The sequence below is a fragment of the Copadichromis virginalis genome, linkage group LG2, assembly GCF_057382275.1.
Source record: "Copadichromis virginalis isolate Kocher_CV1m ecotype Utaka linkage group LG2, C_Virginalis_male_GT1.1, whole genome shotgun sequence".
NCBI lineage: Eukaryota > Metazoa > Chordata > Actinopteri > Cichliformes > Cichlidae > Copadichromis > Copadichromis virginalis.
Window position 1 is genome coordinate 36,481,854 of NC_140619.1, and position 16,735 is coordinate 36,498,588.

At 42.8% G+C, this 16,735-nt stretch overlaps 1 protein-coding gene across 4 annotated transcripts in view; it reads left to right on the forward strand.

Annotated features, from left to right (window-relative positions):
- Positions 1 to 16,017, forward strand: part of elf1 (E74-like ETS transcription factor 1) — a 39,194-nt gene extending 23,177 nt beyond the window's left edge. For 3 of the 4 annotated variants that reach the window (XM_085433546.1, XM_085433539.1, XM_085433533.1), the window contains exons 2-10: positions 7,179 to 7,496; positions 7,971 to 8,027; positions 10,820 to 10,994; positions 11,437 to 11,541; positions 11,665 to 11,826; positions 11,947 to 12,030; positions 12,698 to 12,890; positions 13,042 to 13,401; positions 14,867 to 16,017. In XM_085433546.1, the coding sequence (XP_085289672.1) occupies positions 7,425 to 7,496; positions 7,971 to 8,027; positions 10,820 to 10,994; positions 11,437 to 11,541; positions 11,665 to 11,826; positions 11,947 to 12,030; positions 12,698 to 12,890; positions 13,042 to 13,401; positions 14,867 to 15,659 (2,001 nt within the window). In that variant the 5' untranslated portion in view covers positions 7,179 to 7,424 and the 3' untranslated portion in view covers positions 15,660 to 16,017. The remainder of the gene's footprint in view (positions 1 to 7,178; positions 7,497 to 7,970; positions 8,028 to 10,819; positions 10,995 to 11,436; positions 11,542 to 11,664; positions 11,827 to 11,946; positions 12,031 to 12,697; positions 12,891 to 13,041; positions 13,402 to 14,866) is intronic. The other variant, XM_085433552.1, reaches the window with a different exon arrangement.
- The last annotated feature ends 718 nt before the right edge of the window (positions 16,018 to 16,735 follow it).

Consider the following 16,735-nt stretch of genomic DNA (forward strand, 5'->3'; position numbering starts at 1 on the left):
GTAGTGCAAATTTTATAATTACTTTAAAGTTTGAATTTTAGTTTGATTATAGTGATGAAGGACAGGTTTAAAGCAATTTTCCAACTTTTGGTTCATACAAAGACGTGACTCTGTATGTACTAGCCTCCTGTATATATCTAGCGCTTGTGGGAAGCTTGCTTATTGTCTACAAAAAGAGAGAACTTTGACTTTTCCAGTCTAGTCATGCATCAAATGGCTCCCACTCAGCAGCCAAAACAACAGCAGAGCCTAGAAGTTCAGATGAAACATTTCAGCTATGTCTCCAAGAAAAGAATCAGCAGGGCGATGAAACTCCTGACACACATGCACAGACATGCATGCTTTTTATTCATCCGTGCTCTCTGAGTTCTTTTTACTCAGAGATCTTTTTGGGTTATTTTGAAATTATGTCATTGAGCTCAGATGTGAGAGCATTTAGAAAAAGCAACAACACGGTTTATATAGTTCCCTGAAAACAGGCCAGTACAGTTTTGGAGCCAGCTCTGGTTTGTAAAAAGCTTGGATATATCTTATTGCTCTTATCAAAACTTCAGTTGCTTCTTGTTCTTTCTTACTGGCAAAGAGCAACATAGAAAACTGAAATCACAAGCTTTACATGCTTTACTGCTTCGAGTATTCATTTTAGGTGTATAAATGTAAAGCATTACTGCCTACAGATCCGACTACACGCAGCGCTGCTGTGAACGTCTCGAAAAACATTCACGGCAGTGCTGTAAATATATATGTTAACAATATTTTAAAGATATGGCGCTGCACACAGGCTTACACTTGCATGGATGGCAAAGATCACATTTTTAAATAAAACTGTGGCAGAAGTGTGGCGGTCACAGCAGCACACAGCGAATCAAACTGTTATGTTTGGTGCAGTTTCTTTTCTAAAACTTTGCTGCAATTTCCTGTCCTGTTTTCACAACTTTAGTGGTTCTTCCTATCTGTGACATGTGGCTGGTTGCCACATTATAGAAGTAGGCTGCTGGTGGTAATTTTTACTAAAAGCCCACATCTGTTACTTTACAAAAGGCCTCTCTTTGGATTTGTTGCGTATCAGGTAAGACAACAGTACTGGAGTCAAGATGGATTTTATTGATACTTTATTGTGGTTAGATTTGTTTACCGTGTATTTCTAAGCTTAATATTTGTTCATGTTCAGTTAAGAACAAAACCGAATATTTTCACACTTGTAATGAATGACTTGGGCTTCAGGCAAGTTCTTCTCTGTGTCTTCTAAAAACATTTTGCTGTGCTGTCGTTGCGCACACTGAAATACTGTATGACCAATAAGACAACACTGTGTGACAGGAACTTTGTAGTTTCTTCTTAGAATTTGTGCAAAACCAACTCACGGGGCCAAATAAGGGATGTGTGTCTGTTTTGAGGGGTGGGTGGGTTAGTAATGCTATCTGCTTGTGCATGACTTGTGTCAGCATTGTGGGGAAGAGATGTCTGCAAATGGCAGGTGTGGCTTTGAGAACTCTGGTGTGATCCTTTTGAATCGAATCACTAAACAGCCCTGACTGCAGTAGCAGGTTTGAAAATGTCAGAAAGCAAAAGAAAGCTGAGAAGCGTCTCATCTGCAGAATAAATTTTTGAAATGACTCATTAGCTTCTTAATATTTTGAATATACAATATTTACAGATTTCTTACTTCTGACTAGTTTAACTTCTAAAATCCAATTATATGTTACACTGTCAGACTTAGTCTTTATCTAAAGTCCAACTGCAGTGTAATCACCTTCATGTTTTACGTCACTCTGGCAGTAGTTATAAAGAAATGGTACCTGTATGACAACACTCAAGTCTACGAGCGTGATAGTGTGTTGTTTCAGGAGGAAGGAGGGGGAGTTGAGAACTTTCCGCTCTTACACAGAGGAAGAAATTTTCTTCTGAGTGTGGTTTAACAGACAGGAAGCAGCAGAAACCCAGTGCTCAGTGATGCTGTTCCTGTGAGTGCAAAATTCACAGGTCAGTTTGTGGGTGTTTTTCTTCTTCTACCCGGCTTTAAAATAAGTCATTTCTATTTTTGTCTGTCATTCTTCGTGTCGAATGGCGTAAACAGAAACGTCCAGTATTCTACGCTGTGATGAAGCACACGTTAGGAGCAAGAATAGCCTGTGTCTCATGTCTTTACTGGAAGGAAAATGTGACCAAAAGAGAAATGGAATCTGGTCTCTGTGGACATGTCTGAGTTGTCGTCTCCGGGGACAGCACTAGGCTTTCATCCCTAATCTCCAGACCATATTATCCTGCTAAAGCTAATGTCCAATCTTCCATAAAAAAGCCTAATGTTATACTGAATAGTGTGTTAGCTGGCACGGACAGCCGTTGTCACAGGAAGGCATGGGTCCTTCTTCCAGAGCTTGAAGCCTGAGTGGAAAAGTACAACGTTCGCAGGAGATGAGATTACATTCCATTCGCTTTTTGAAAGCCTGTGCGCGAGGTGACATTTTTCTTTCAGTCTTCATTTGGCCCTGGCACGGCAGAGCCAATTGCCTACTAGTGTAACACAGACACAGCGAGTGCTGGCTCGGATGCATTGCTGTCTGTGCTTCTGATGCCTGGTGCTCTGCAGCTGCATGCCATTAGCCGGTGTCTATGCCTGCCTCTGTGCCCATTCCAGCCATTTTATCACTACACGCTTGGTGTGGCCCCTGGAGTGCTGTGAAAGTGCTGCTTTATTCTGGTCAATAAAGTGGAGTTGGAGTTTGAAACACGGTGAGGCATTTTGTATTGTGCAACGCTAGGTGTTGAGTAAAATATAGAATACGCAGAAAATGCTGTATACAAAACAATTATGTTGCTGACATAGTGCAATGGCAGTGATGAAACCGCCCTGTTAGTGTGTTTTTTTTTTTTTGTCTGCCTTTGATGCAAGACCTTAATTACTGTTCTCTTACTTTGCTGAATTCATCCACACTGCCTGTACTTTTAGTGCTTTGTTGTCTCAAAATGTAGAATATACATCCAGCTGTTCTTTCATTATTCGCTCTGATCTGTGCTGTGTTTGCAACACTGCTGTGCTTAAGGAATTTTCCTTGGCGTCCAAAGTGGCATTGTTACATAGATGTGGGTGGGTTAACCACAACTGAGAAAAACAAAGGGGAACTGCTGTCCAGAAATGATGATCAGGATCCTCTGATGCCCATGTGGGCTATCACAGAGCTCCAGGAATGAACTTGGGCCTCATATAACTGAGTCATTTCCCTAACAGGAACCAATAGGCTCCTGCAAAAACAGCATGCTCGCAGCTATATAATAACATAGTGGTAAGTAAGCCAGTGCATTCTCATTCATCTATGTGCCATGTCAGACATAGGTGTATCACTGCACAGGCGACCGGGGAAAATTAAACCTTTCATGTGAGGTAAAGATTTCTTTGTACTGGTGTTGAACTTTGCAGGTGTAATGAGTGTAGAGCGATTCTTGATTTATTTCTCTTTCAGTTTTTACCTCTGCAGCGTTCTATACCTTTGTGAGGTTTTAATTAATACCGCTGCCCCTCTGGCACCATCCATCCTGTGACCGTTGTTATGTAGCTACCCCAGTACACTGCTGAACAATCAGCCACCTAAGGAAACCTGTATTTTTGTAACCTGAGCTGAAAAGGATTGATAAGTAAAGTTTGCTTAGCCCTTTTCTTGCATCTCACAATGTTTGCACTCACCACATGCAGGGTGACTCATTGCACAGTCATTCAATTGGCTTAAATTACCTCCTTTCATGGTCAACAATGAGCTCAGCTGAAGAGACGAAAGCGGGGGAAGTAGGGCCTTCTGGGAATGCTCCATTTGTTCATGAATCCTGACTCTAATTGGTTGTTATTGGGACTGGCAGTCACCATGCTGTAGGGGTGGAGTACGCCAGTGTTTGGTTCATACGCTTCCTCAGTCTGCTGCACACTGAACTGCCATATATAACAGCCAGTCATAACTGTCTGAGGAGAGCTGAGTGATAGAAAGACTCCCATCGTTGTGTCACCTGACAGGGGCCACAATGGAGCCAAAATGTCAGCTGTAACTGATAATAATGCTCATTATGCTACATTCCAATGAGCTATACCATTAGTATGCACTTGGGATAACCAAAAATGTGTTAATGTAATTTCAGCCGAGTTCTAACATTCAAAAATCTTTTAGAATACTAAAGTGAACAATGCTGGGTTTTGAATATGTGAAAGAAAGCTTTAATGTGAAAGGAGTCCTGAGCGCCCAGCTTTATAGATCTCCCCATGTCTGCTAGAATTGTAGTGCCCTAAGGCTTACTATTTTGGTTTTAGGCATCAGACTTTATTATTTCAGTCACATCACTCACATCACCATTGCTTCCAGCTGCATCAGGCAGCTGTTTTCAGCAAAAACACTTGTGTACAGATGTCTGCCCAACACCAGCAACAAACAGAAGAAGGTAGCTGTTGACCACAATCTTACAAAGATAACTATTTCTGTCTGCTGGGTGTTAATGGGTAGTTCTGCGCTAATAACACCCCAATAACATCCCCAGAACCCCCACCCACCCATCCCCCTCCAAAATAAATGAGTGCACATTTTAAGTAGTTATTAATATGTTATAGCATATAGTTTTCTTTTCACAAGGACATATTCAGACAGGATGACATGGAAAAAACCCCCAAAAAACACATGTGTCTGGTTGGAGTCAAACCTTGCACACACTAGCATTAAGCCATTAAACCTCACCAGAACGCCCCACCTGAAATATTCAAGTCTGGCAAAAGAAGGCCCCACCCATAGCGAATCACAGGCAGTCTATTTGCTCTGTAGACTATTATGCATTCACTAACATCCCAGTAAAATCCCTCCCTTCACTGTCCTCGTCTTCTCCTCTTTATGACGTAGTAAATGCAGTTACAACCCTGCCCCTGTGCTGGGACAAGGCAGCTGTTGTCATGTGCTGGGGGATAATGTGCAGGCTGCGTCTGACTAATGGCTGGCTCTCTTGTATCCCAGTCTGCTGTTAGCACTTTGCCAACTGGGTCATCCAGATCAATGAAGCTCTGACAGGAATATAGAAAGTACATGCAACCACTGACATAGTCTGGTACATTGTAGCAAACTGCACATAAACACAAGCATAAAGCAGAGAAATAAATAAATTATATTTACTTTCATCTTTATGCCTGTTGATTTGATAACAGCCATTTTTTTTGTCATCTGATAAGTGGCTAGTGACTGGATGCTGATTATTTACCCTTCTATAGGCACAGTCCTTGATAGCTGAAATGTACAGCTTGATAAACGTCCATAAATCGAACACAAACTGCAACTACAAAAGGGGAACCAAGAACGTCTGCAGCGGAGAACATCTGCTAGATTAGCAGCGTGTCTTCTCAGATCTGCTGCGAAGCTGGGCAGGGCCCTGTCAGAGTGATTGCATGCGATACAGATAACACACATTTAGTTTGCAAAACATGGATCAAGGCTTCTGTTGTAAGTGTACGAGTACACCAGTGGAAACTGCAAATGATTTAAAAAGCAGACATATGTGTTTAATTTGGAAGCCTCACACAGTATATCGCTTCGGCTTGAATCTGGTAATTCACAGTACCAAGCATAAAGATGCCAAGAAGTCCAGCACACTGAGCTCCAGACAGATGGCGGCAGCGTCCAGCCCTGGCGGAGGTGGGCATGGATGCTGCAGCAGGGACAGCATGAAAGATTGACTGGAGTGAAACACTAGCCTTCTGATTAAGTTTCCTCGTCTCTCTTCTGTTTCCCAAAGCAATGCCTTCCAGACAGTAACTGCATGCTACTGGTCTGTTTGGATGCTTAGCAGAGAAATACACTTTAATGTGTTTGCTGGCTGTGCCCTATGAGCTGCAGAAGTCCTTCACTATCACCTCCTCTTCTGTTCCTTTAAAATACAGTTTGGCCTCGTATGCAAGTTTGTCACTCATACAGGCATTTAAAAGCAAATAAGCTCCACCCTGAAGCAGTGGCAAAAGCAGGAATAGCGAGTGTTTGGAGGTGGGGGAAGGTACCAAACATTTCCAACTTACTTCTTTATTCCTGCCAGCTCTGATCTCTGGGAAACAAGAGGGAGGGGCTGTGTTTGTCGCCCCTGGGTTTATACTTATACTTTAACCCAAAATCAGCCCCTCCTACCCTTCATTCCCGAAACCTGCCTTTGGGTATCGATTGCTGGGACACACCTAAAGACACACACACATATACACAACAAGAAGTACATGACCACCAGTTTCCCTTCAACACAGGCTGTGATCACAGTAACTCCCTGAGGGTCAGTACAGAGGGGCTTCCAGAGCCGCATCAGACGAGTGATCTTTTGCCTGTGTGTGTATGTGAGAGTATGTGTGTCTGCATGTGTGTGTGTGTAAACAAGGGAGGGTTTGCTCAGACTGCTCATGTGATCATAATATCGACCCCGCTGAGCCTTATGATCTAAGGCAGAGTGCTGAGGGGTGTTTCACACTGAGGGGCAGAAAAAGACATCTGTGTTTAAATCAGAATGAACTGTGCAGTAGTTCGGTGAAAAAGAAAACAGATTTACTCATAATACTACCAGAAATCCTGTTTAAAAAATGTATAAAGTAGGTCTCGACCCTACAAGTTCAAAAACAGCAGAAAATTCTATCACAGTAATTTTTATTGTTTGTTTTTTTTGGGGGGTGGTCCTGAATTTTTTTGTCTGATGATGTCACCAAGAGCATGTAACTTTTCTACATGCTCACGTTTTTTTCCAGCATTTAATTAAAGCATAATCAGTCAATCTGGAACATTACTGACAGATTAATTGATCATTAAACAAGTGTTGACGGTCTGTTTATTAACACTGTAAATGGAGTATTTGCGCTTTGTATCTCTACCGTTTGTATTCACATTGATATTTTCAGTAAAAGTAACTGCACAGATTGTAAATAAGAAATTTTAAACCTGGTGACACTAACGTTTGTTAATTAGTGACTTTTTAAAAAAAAGGTTTTTAGGCTGGAACCAGTCAGTGATCTGATTTTTCAGCATCAGATCAAAACTAGGCATGACCCAGATAATGCCTAAACTGCATAGATTTGAGCAGGTTATAGATCTAACCAATGTGAAGTCCCAGGAGTTCCACTTTATGAGGATTTTCTAGTAAAATTACTAGAATTACTGCTGACCTATCACCTCTGTCTCTCCATCTTCCAGGTGTAGATGCTTCAGGCGCAGCAGGGCCCAGCCTCCGTGTCAGAGTGGGACGAGGCTGCTCCCACCTGGGCCACAGGACTCCTCTGAAACTTGGCTCATGGTCTCTCTCTGAGCAATAACTGCTCAGATTAAAAAGACGGGATTACAGGGAGGCCATTTTGTGAGGTGAAACTGAGTCTGTCTGCGCTGGAGTAGTTATAGCTGGGATTTTTTTAGGCTGCTCTTCGACTTTGAAACTCCACTACCATGACGACAGCAGTACAACCCAGTGAACTGGTGTTTGAATTTGCCAGCAATGGGATGGACGAAATCAATCAGGTACAATCTCACCAGAGAAATCACTTTTTCAAATGCAACTCTCTGTTGTTGTTGATTTTTTTTTTCATGACTCGACTTATAGGGTCTGCATTAGCGTTCAAACCCGTCGAGCTCAGTGGCCGACCGTCTGTCTTTTCCTACATGACACACTGTATGCAATCCTGTTGAAAAATGAAATACATTTCAAAACAAACAAAACTAGTGTAAACAGCATGGCCACTGGGGTAGGATTAGCCTGTGATCTCTAAGTTTGACGACACAGAAAGGGAGGAGGATGGAGCCGAGAGGAGGTCTGGGAAGAAGAGTGCGGGCTGCCGGTAGCACAGAAATGGAAAGACTGAAAAACCTGCAGTGAGGCTAGGGTGTGTGGGAGGCAGAGGGTGGGGCTAGGACGTGAATGTGTTTATTACCCAAAGGTTACTGTGTGCATTCGATGTCAACTTGTGCCTGTGTGTTTTTTCATTGCTCGGTCAGGTGTGCAGTTATCTCTTCCCCACACCCGGGTCTGAATCCTGTGGAGCAGGCTTGATTGTAAGTGTGGAGATGTATGTGTGTTTATGTGTCCTAGTATTTGTATGTGTGTATCTAGAGTGGCAGGCTGTCATTGGATCCCTGAATAGCACCAGTTCAAGCCTAACCTGATGGACCAGTTACAAGGCTGTTTAGAAGGGATGGGATAATTCCAGCAAAAGGTCTTGTATTGTTCCAGTGCTACAGTTTTGTGACTTGCTGCACCCACTTGGCCTGTTAGACAAGCAGTTTGCCTCTATTTACTAACTCATGAATATACCCCCACACACACACTGAAACGAACAACTCACAATGGCACTTCTGCAGCGGCCATTTAGACATTTAAAGATTTTATTTTCTCGCCACAGTAAAGCTGTCGGAGCTGAGTAAAATCACCAAGTAGATTCTGTAACGATTAGCCTTGCTATATTGGTTTGTAAGCCAATGTGTAGTTTGAACACAGTCGGGATCTGCTTCAGCTGAGGGTAGGGAGACGCGAAAAGGGTCCCAAAATTTCCTCCATTTTTAAGCTACATTATAAAGGCATGTGGCTTTAGGCAAACAAGCAGCTTTTAAACGTGATGGTATCTCTTACTTACGCCAGCTACACTTTCTCAAATATCGTGATGCGGATACAGAAAGTGTACAGACAGTTGGACTACATTGTGGTTAGGCAGGTAAAGCAGAAGAGAGTGGGGTGTGAGGGAACAGGCTGCACAGATGCTGTGCTTTCAAAGCAGAATGGGGAACTCAGAAATGCAAATTGGTTGGAGCTTTATCGCCTGTGTTTCCCTACTAGAAACACTATTTAGGTCAAGAAAGAGGAAGAAGCCGTTAGGATACTTGTTGTATGTGCAGTATAATTTGTGTTGCATGCAGGGTGCTTGTACCACCTTCTCATCGTTTTACTCCTTTAAACAACAGTTTCACTCTTTCATAGTTCTTGCCGGATTATCAGCGGGTTCGCACAGCAATGCAACTCTGAATTGTTCACAGAAAAAAACAGAATCAATTTAACATCAAAACAACAGCGGAGACGGCAGCAACATGTGTCTGCCGCTCTGTCAGCAAACTGTGTGGGATCACAGGCTGTCTGCATTTAGTGGGAGAGGGTGGGAAAGGCTGCTGTTTCAGACGCAGACAAATAGTCGCAACGGTTTTATCTCCTGACACACGCTTTGTTCTTATTCAAGGACAGAAAACTTAATTTAAGTCAAGCCGGGAAAATGGGGTAGCCTCACTGTCTCGCACTCTGATAGTATGTCTACCAAAGAGTCTGATTAATGGGAAATATTCAGTGCATGTCAGTGAGACACTGATAGCACTCGCAGTCATAGCAAAATCCAGGGTTTTTAGTAGTCCCAGGAAGCCTTGTGGTTTTTCTGCTTAGATGGCACAAGCTGTCTGTATCTGGTAGAGGTATGGTAGACATTATGCAGGGCCACCTCCTCCCTCGACTCATAAACACCTTATTAATAAAGAATCCATGAATAATTAGCGCTAGTGCTGCTAAGGAGGGCTAACCGTTTAACACTGTGTCCAAATAATGAGCCAATCGGTTAGGCTCCTGGTTAAACTATAGCCGGGATGGGTATGCAGCCACGCACACTCGAATGCCCCTCTTCCCAGCCTCCCCCCAGCTCAAGGCCTGGACACCTGGTATGCCCCAGAGGGCCAAACCAACAATGGACACTTGTGCAAAGAGACAGATAAGCCTTTATTCATGTTCCGCCTACCACACCTTTTTGTCTTTCCTTTTAATCAGGTCATCACTCTAGGAATGTGATTTAAGGTGTTTCATTGATCGACATTGTTTGTCTAAAATGAAAACAAATCACAACATGAATCATTTGATGTAATTCAGCGAGGTTCCGACACATTGTCATTTAGAGACCATTTCTCACGAAGCTAAACATAGTAGCTTCGTCTGCCTGTCAGCGGCACAGAAGAAATGATTTCAAAGCATTTTGAAGTGTAGTGTGCTGCCATCTGCTGGTGCCCAGGTGACTACATGTTTTGCATCAAGTTGACTTCTTTATATAATGCTGATAAAATGCTTTATTTGAATGATTATTAAGTCAGCATTCCACTGGATTTTCATGTTGCATTTTCTTTATACTATTTGAGAAGTACTGTCAGGTTTTGAGAACCACATTTTGCACATATTCAAAGGACTGAATTAGCCTCTGACCGACACAAACCAAGTGCCCAGTGAGCCCTTTTGACATGGTCTCTATTGGTGGAGTTCACTTTGGCCCACACTCTGGTAATTCCCTCTTTCCCCTCGCTCCTTCCTGCATCAGATTGTGCCATGCCTGAAATGAGATAGCGAATTCCCAAAGCACATTTAGGAGATGATGAAGGGTGTGCTTGCCTGCAATTCATGACTTCATACATTAACATTCATTTGGTCTTATATCATTTCTGAACATAAGATTAACTCTTCAGGTGAAGTGGGCTAGAACAAACAGCTGCTTCCTGGCTTCTTCAGCAGGCTCCTCTGGACCAATACAGCACCACAGAAATGAGCTCTCCTCCATGCTATGCGCCTACACATTAGCTAAAAATGAGTGTGAATCTACAGTGTTTCACAAGGCAGTAAAAATAAGAGACCAGTGTTTTAACACTATCTTGATATCGTGTGGTTTTTATATCACATTTATGACGTGCAGCAGAGGGATTGATTGTATTTTTATTGCATATACACTCAAAGATGTATGTACAAAGATCCACGGTCCTCTGCCTCCGAGGGGCATCGTTAGTGTTACAGCATCTCAAACCTTTCTGTGTCTGTGTGTCTGCTCTCTGTGCAGCTGGACGACCCGTCAGTATTCCCAGCGGTGATTGTTGAGCAAGTTCCCGCAGCCGATCTGTTGCAAGTATACTCGGGGCTCGAGTCCGATGAGGTGACCAACGGTATCATGGTGGATACCACTCTCCATGTGGTTGAGGAACCATCCATCTTGGAAGGAGGGGTGGATCTCACAGGTGCACATGCAATAAACGCTGAATTTTAATGAGACATAACAAAACTAACAAAGCACACAAGTGGAAGATGCAAAGCCAGAAAATTACAAACTACACATTTAATTCCTGCTCCGTTGCACAGCACAAACAGCCTTCTTAGGTACTCTTCGAATTAATTCATTACAATTAATCTGTAGGCTGACCCACAAACTATTCACTGAACAGTGAGTTACCTGAAAATTCAGAACATGCAAGCATGCATTCAGCGATATTAACTTAAAAATAAGTCTTTCTCCTTAAAATGAAAAACGTTTTAAAAATGTACTCTCCTTGTCGTAAGTGAAAAAGAACCTTTGTAGCCATTCACCTGTGTTTGACCTACACTTCTCAAAAAAGTAAATTATGCAAAGCATCAGCCTCCGAGTATTTCTTATTAATGAATTTGTTGTCATCTGGTGGACAGAAACAACAGTCTCAGGCACAGAGGACAGCATGGAGACAAATGAAGCAGCGGCGGCTCTTCTTAACATGGAGTCTCCGAACAACATTTTGGATGAGAAGCGTATGCGTAAGTTAATTTGCATGCTTATTATTCCACTCCTTCAGCTTGTGACAAAAACGTCAGCTTTGATCTAACGCTGTTCATAATTGCAGCTTGAAACACTTTTCTGTATCTCTTGTTTATGCTAAGTTCACACCTATGGCACTCTGCTTGAGTCAGACCTGACATATGCCCCACTGAGGCCTGACCAGATGGACGGTGTTGCCCTTGACATGTCCGTAGACGAGGACACCTCATCTATGGATGAGATTCCCCAAAAATTTCCCTTAAAACCTCAGAAAAAAACCAAAGGTAAGACATTTTTCCTCCTTGTTAGAACTCCCTCACTAAAAATTCACTGTTGTAGGTAATTAGATGATTTCACTGTGGCCTTTCACCTTATAACACACTACTCCATAATTTGAATCATAGTGCGAAAGCCGCGGGCGGTCCGTCCCTGCTCTCCCATCACCACCCCTAACCTACCACTCAGGAAGAAGAGCAAAGAGGGCAAAGGTAAGCCTCACTAACTAGTCCACTTTTCTATAATCAGCCAATAAAAATCAAGGTCTGTCCTCCTCTTGTGTACGCTCCATTTCCTCATGTGGAGTGTGCAAACAGCAGTCCTCAACCCCTGCAGTCCAGTGGGGTCGAATCTAGGAGAGTTAATGGATGAGGGGATCTCAAAGTGCTGTGTTTCACAGGGAAACAGAAGTGATTGCAGGCTGGAGGGCACGTTGATGCTCTGCCGATAGAAGGAGACTAGTGGTGTGCCATGTAAAACCTCATTGCACCCTACAGTGTGACTCAAAGAGGAGGGGACTGGGGACAGCAGGTTCAGTTGCACACATATACATCACCCTGTCATGGTGTCTGGGATTCATCTGACTACTGGGAGCGTTGCTGTTTTTAACCACTTCTGGCCGAAGCATTTCATGAATTAGAGTAATCTACTCCCAGACTTGATATAATTAATGTCATCCCAAGGCACGCATGTACACATACAATGGCTGGAATAAAAGAGCAGCTCCTCCTGTAACCCTGTGGCGTTCATATATTCATAAACTGTACTACTAAATGAATTATAGATGTCTATAGCACAGCTCCAAGGCTTCGTCGCGAACGTCTGACTCACTTGAAAGTTAAAAACAAGACTAAATTTATTTCCCCCCCCAATTTGCAGGCAATACCATCTACCTGTGGGAATTCCTTCTGGCCTTACTGCAGGATAAAAACACCTGTCCCAAATACATCAAGTGGACACAGCGGGAGAAAGGCATCTTTAAGCTTGTGGACTCCAAGGCTGTCTCAAAGCTGTGGGGCAAACACAAGAACAAACCTGACATGAACTATGAGACCATGGGAAGAGCTCTCAGGTGAACATACGAGCATCATTTTTCTGAGCAACGCTGTGCTTCAAATGAGCTTTTATTTTGCTCTGAAACCTAAAGACATGGTTCCATAGATGTATTCATAATGCCCATCAGGAATGATTATAATGTGTTGGACATCTGTTTTCTTTTCTAGATACTACTATCAGAGAGGCATCCTGGCTAAAGTGGAGGGGCAGAGGCTGGTCTATCAGTTTAAGGAGATGCCAGCTGACCTCGTGGTGATTGAGGATGAAGAGACGGGTTCTGATACCAATGTCGGCTACGGAAACCAGAGATCGACCAACGGGCGGTCTGTGGTTCGTGGAGGGTCCAAAGGGCACGGAAGAGCTCATGGTCAGCAGCACGTCTCGGTAAAACAGATGAAGAAAGAGCCAAACAATGAATGTCTCTACCAGCAAGCTAACGGTGGACAGGCTGAGCAGCTCCTCCAGTCTGTTCATATGCTGCAAGCCAACCAAGGGGCCGGAGTCCAGGAAACAGCACAAGCTTTAAGGTGAGCGACTGTGAAAAACACCAGAGGTGTTTTAAGAGGAACCAACAGCAAAATGAGGAGTAGTTTTATTTTTGTTTCATTACTCCACAGCGGATACCAGAAAATCATTCTCTGCTTAATGATCTTTCAAACTAGGGCTCGATGGGTAAATCAGTTGGGCTGATATTAGCTTATTCTGGATCTATCTGTCCATATGTCAGCAAAAGTAACAGATTTGCAATACAGAAAACCCAAGAGTGAGTTTGATATATGGTAGAGTCGGTGTCTCTAATACACTCTATATCCACCAGAGAACACAGATAACACTGAGTCAGATCTTATGATTATTTACTTTCTTGCGAAGAGCTAGACTACAAGATTGACGCTGTTGTCGTGTGTGATGAAAATGTGCCAAATGCTGGTAATCTCAAAGGCTAGAAAAGGGGTAACAGCTAGCTTGTCTCTGCTGATTGCCTCTTAAGAGCATTAAATGCAAGACTCTTATAAGCCATTGTTCTTAGACACGAAATATGCCCAGCATTCAATTCTTCAGACACGCATGTGTTTCACGCTTTCTTGTCTTTGTGATTTTTGTGTAAAACAAATGAAGTAAGAAGTAAGAAATCATATAATCGTCATCCACCAAAGTGCATGTCAGTCAGGTATCCTTACCAATAACATAAAAAACGTGGTAATTAAAATATAAATGTCATTATTAATCTCAAATGATACATAAACTGATTATTCTAAACTAAGTTTATGTTAAATGCTTTATGCTTAAATCTTACTCATACTCACACATGCATGCATCATAGCGTTGGACCTGATATTCACAGAAAATGTCTGAGTCAAAGCTTATCGCTCTTATATTAGTGGCGGCGTCTTGTAGGGGGAACTCAATTCCATCTCGAAGCCTCGTATGTACAAAATGTCACCTTTTGAGAATTTGAGATGCAGAGTTTCATTATACATAATAAAACTGTGAGGTGAGCACAGCAACAGCCAACCCAGCAGAGCTGAAGTAAATCTTTACTTTATATAATTCATTTTTTTGTTGTTGATGTCAGTAAAGTGCCAGATCACCTTTAGATTTTTATAAAGTGCATTTCTTCTTCTTCTGTTTTTTGCGTTCTGGCACAGCTTTACTTTGCATTTTATTTTTCTGTTGCCAAGTCTGCTGCCTGTATTATCACAAAATTCTACTTTTTTTTTTTTTTTAGTGGTTAAACATTGTCTGCTGTTAGAAATTGAAGAGACTCATAATTTCCACAGTACAGCTGTCAGCACAATTTGTTATTTTAATAAAGGCTTTAGTTGTGCTTTTTAGGCTCATAGCTGTGCGGTCGCTAATTTTCACAGTAGGTGTCCGTTAAAAACAAACCTTGTATATATTTGCAAAGATATAAAGAGAATATTCAATTACACCAACTCTGTCAGAGACAGTGAAGAGACTCACCTACATCTTCTGTTTTTTTTATTTTATCAGGACCATTAACACCCCTGCATCAGTTCCTATGGTCCTGACATCTTCCCGCTCGCTTCAGTCTGTTCCCCTCACTGTTCTAGCCAACGGGGACTCCAGCCACTCCCCTTCTCGGGTTATTCTCCACACCATGCCCTCCACGACGGCAGGTGGTAAAGATGTGCTTACCATCCATACGGCTTCCATAGCAGGTGGGGCTAACAGCCTGCAGGATGGCCTCCCGCAGCAGCTCTTGGTCACCAGTCTGGGCTCATCTGCCTCCTCCTCCTGCACTTCCCCTCCAGGAGTCATTAGTTCCACCGCTTCCAACCTCAATGGTCTCCCCCGCCTTGTCACCATTAACACCACCTGCGGGCAGACCATGGTGGCACAGCAGCCCGGCACCGTAATTGCCACTGTGCTCAAATCTAGCGACCTCTCAGGGCTGCAGGTGAAAGAGGAGATGCTGGACCCCACCTACTTTCAGTCGATGGTGAACGGCGATCCATCACTGGCCGCACATACTTTTGAAAAAGAGGAGATGGAAGCAGGGGAGGCGGAGCTGCAGTACAGGACTGTTATCATTGATACCAGTCAAAGCCAGGGCCCAGAGGGCGCAAGTGAAACTATAATTAATGGACATTCTTCTCAGAGCAGCAGCCCTAGTGAGGGTCTGACCCCTGTGGAGGAGCTGGAAGTGCGTGGAGAGATGTCCCTGCAGCCTGAGCAGGGAATCAAAGGCCTGCAGGAGCTGCCAGTGTCTGTTCAATTGCCTGCAAACTTTATCCAGATAAAGACAGAACCTGCAGAGGCTTAGTGCTGCAGGACTCTTCAACAAAAGCTGAACCAAAATTGAATCCATTTTCTTTACCTACCACAGTGATCTGATCAAAGATCAGAACGAGGGATCTTGCAGCTTTTAAAGGTTGGTCAGTTCAGCCTCAGGATTTATTGTTTACCAACATATTTGTGACCATGTGCCTAATTTTAAAAATCAAGGGAGTGTTTAGTTTTTTTAAGAAGTAACTTTTCAGATTTAGGATTCTCTTTTTCTGTAGACACAATCCCCAACACACACACACACACACACACACACACACACACACACACACACACACACACACACACACACACACACACACACAAATACACACATATGCACACACACACACACACACAAAATGCTTTTTTTCCTCTAGGAGAGTAGCCATTGGATAAACCAGGAATCCCTGTCTACCAAATGTGCCAGTTAGCTGTTTTTTTTTTAACTTTTCATCTCACTGGACTCACGTGTTTAAAGAAAAATGCAAGAAACCAAAAACCGGGGACTGAATGCCAAATGGTGCAATGACCATTTGGCATCTGGCAATGTGTGAGCGTACCTGATCTTTACATCAGGTACGAGTTACTTTTCGCACGGATGTTGTGTTTGCTGGAAAAAAGAAAACCCACACATCTCGGAGTTCAATTGAAGAGTGCCTTACCGGAAGTTCAGAACAGTTCAAGACCGTTTGTTGGAAGCAGCTGCGTAAGAGATGAAAAACAGACTAAATACCTTCACAGACTTTCAGACTTCCAAGAAGTTATTACGCATTTATTTTCATATAAACAAAATAGGTATGCATTCACTCTCTAATACCCTTGGCCTTAAAACACTGTGTTACTATGGAAATGGGCATTTTCCGTCTATCAAGGACAGTGTAACATCAAAACTGTTTGTATAGAGCTGCAGACCGAAGGCACAGCAGGATAGGGAGGCACAAATGGAGAGAAAGAATACACGAGATAAAACAGATTTTATCAGTCTCTGCCTCAGAGGCTCCGAGGTTTAAATCCTGTTGTTATCAAATGGAATATATATGAATCTATTGATAAAAATGAATAAATATATAT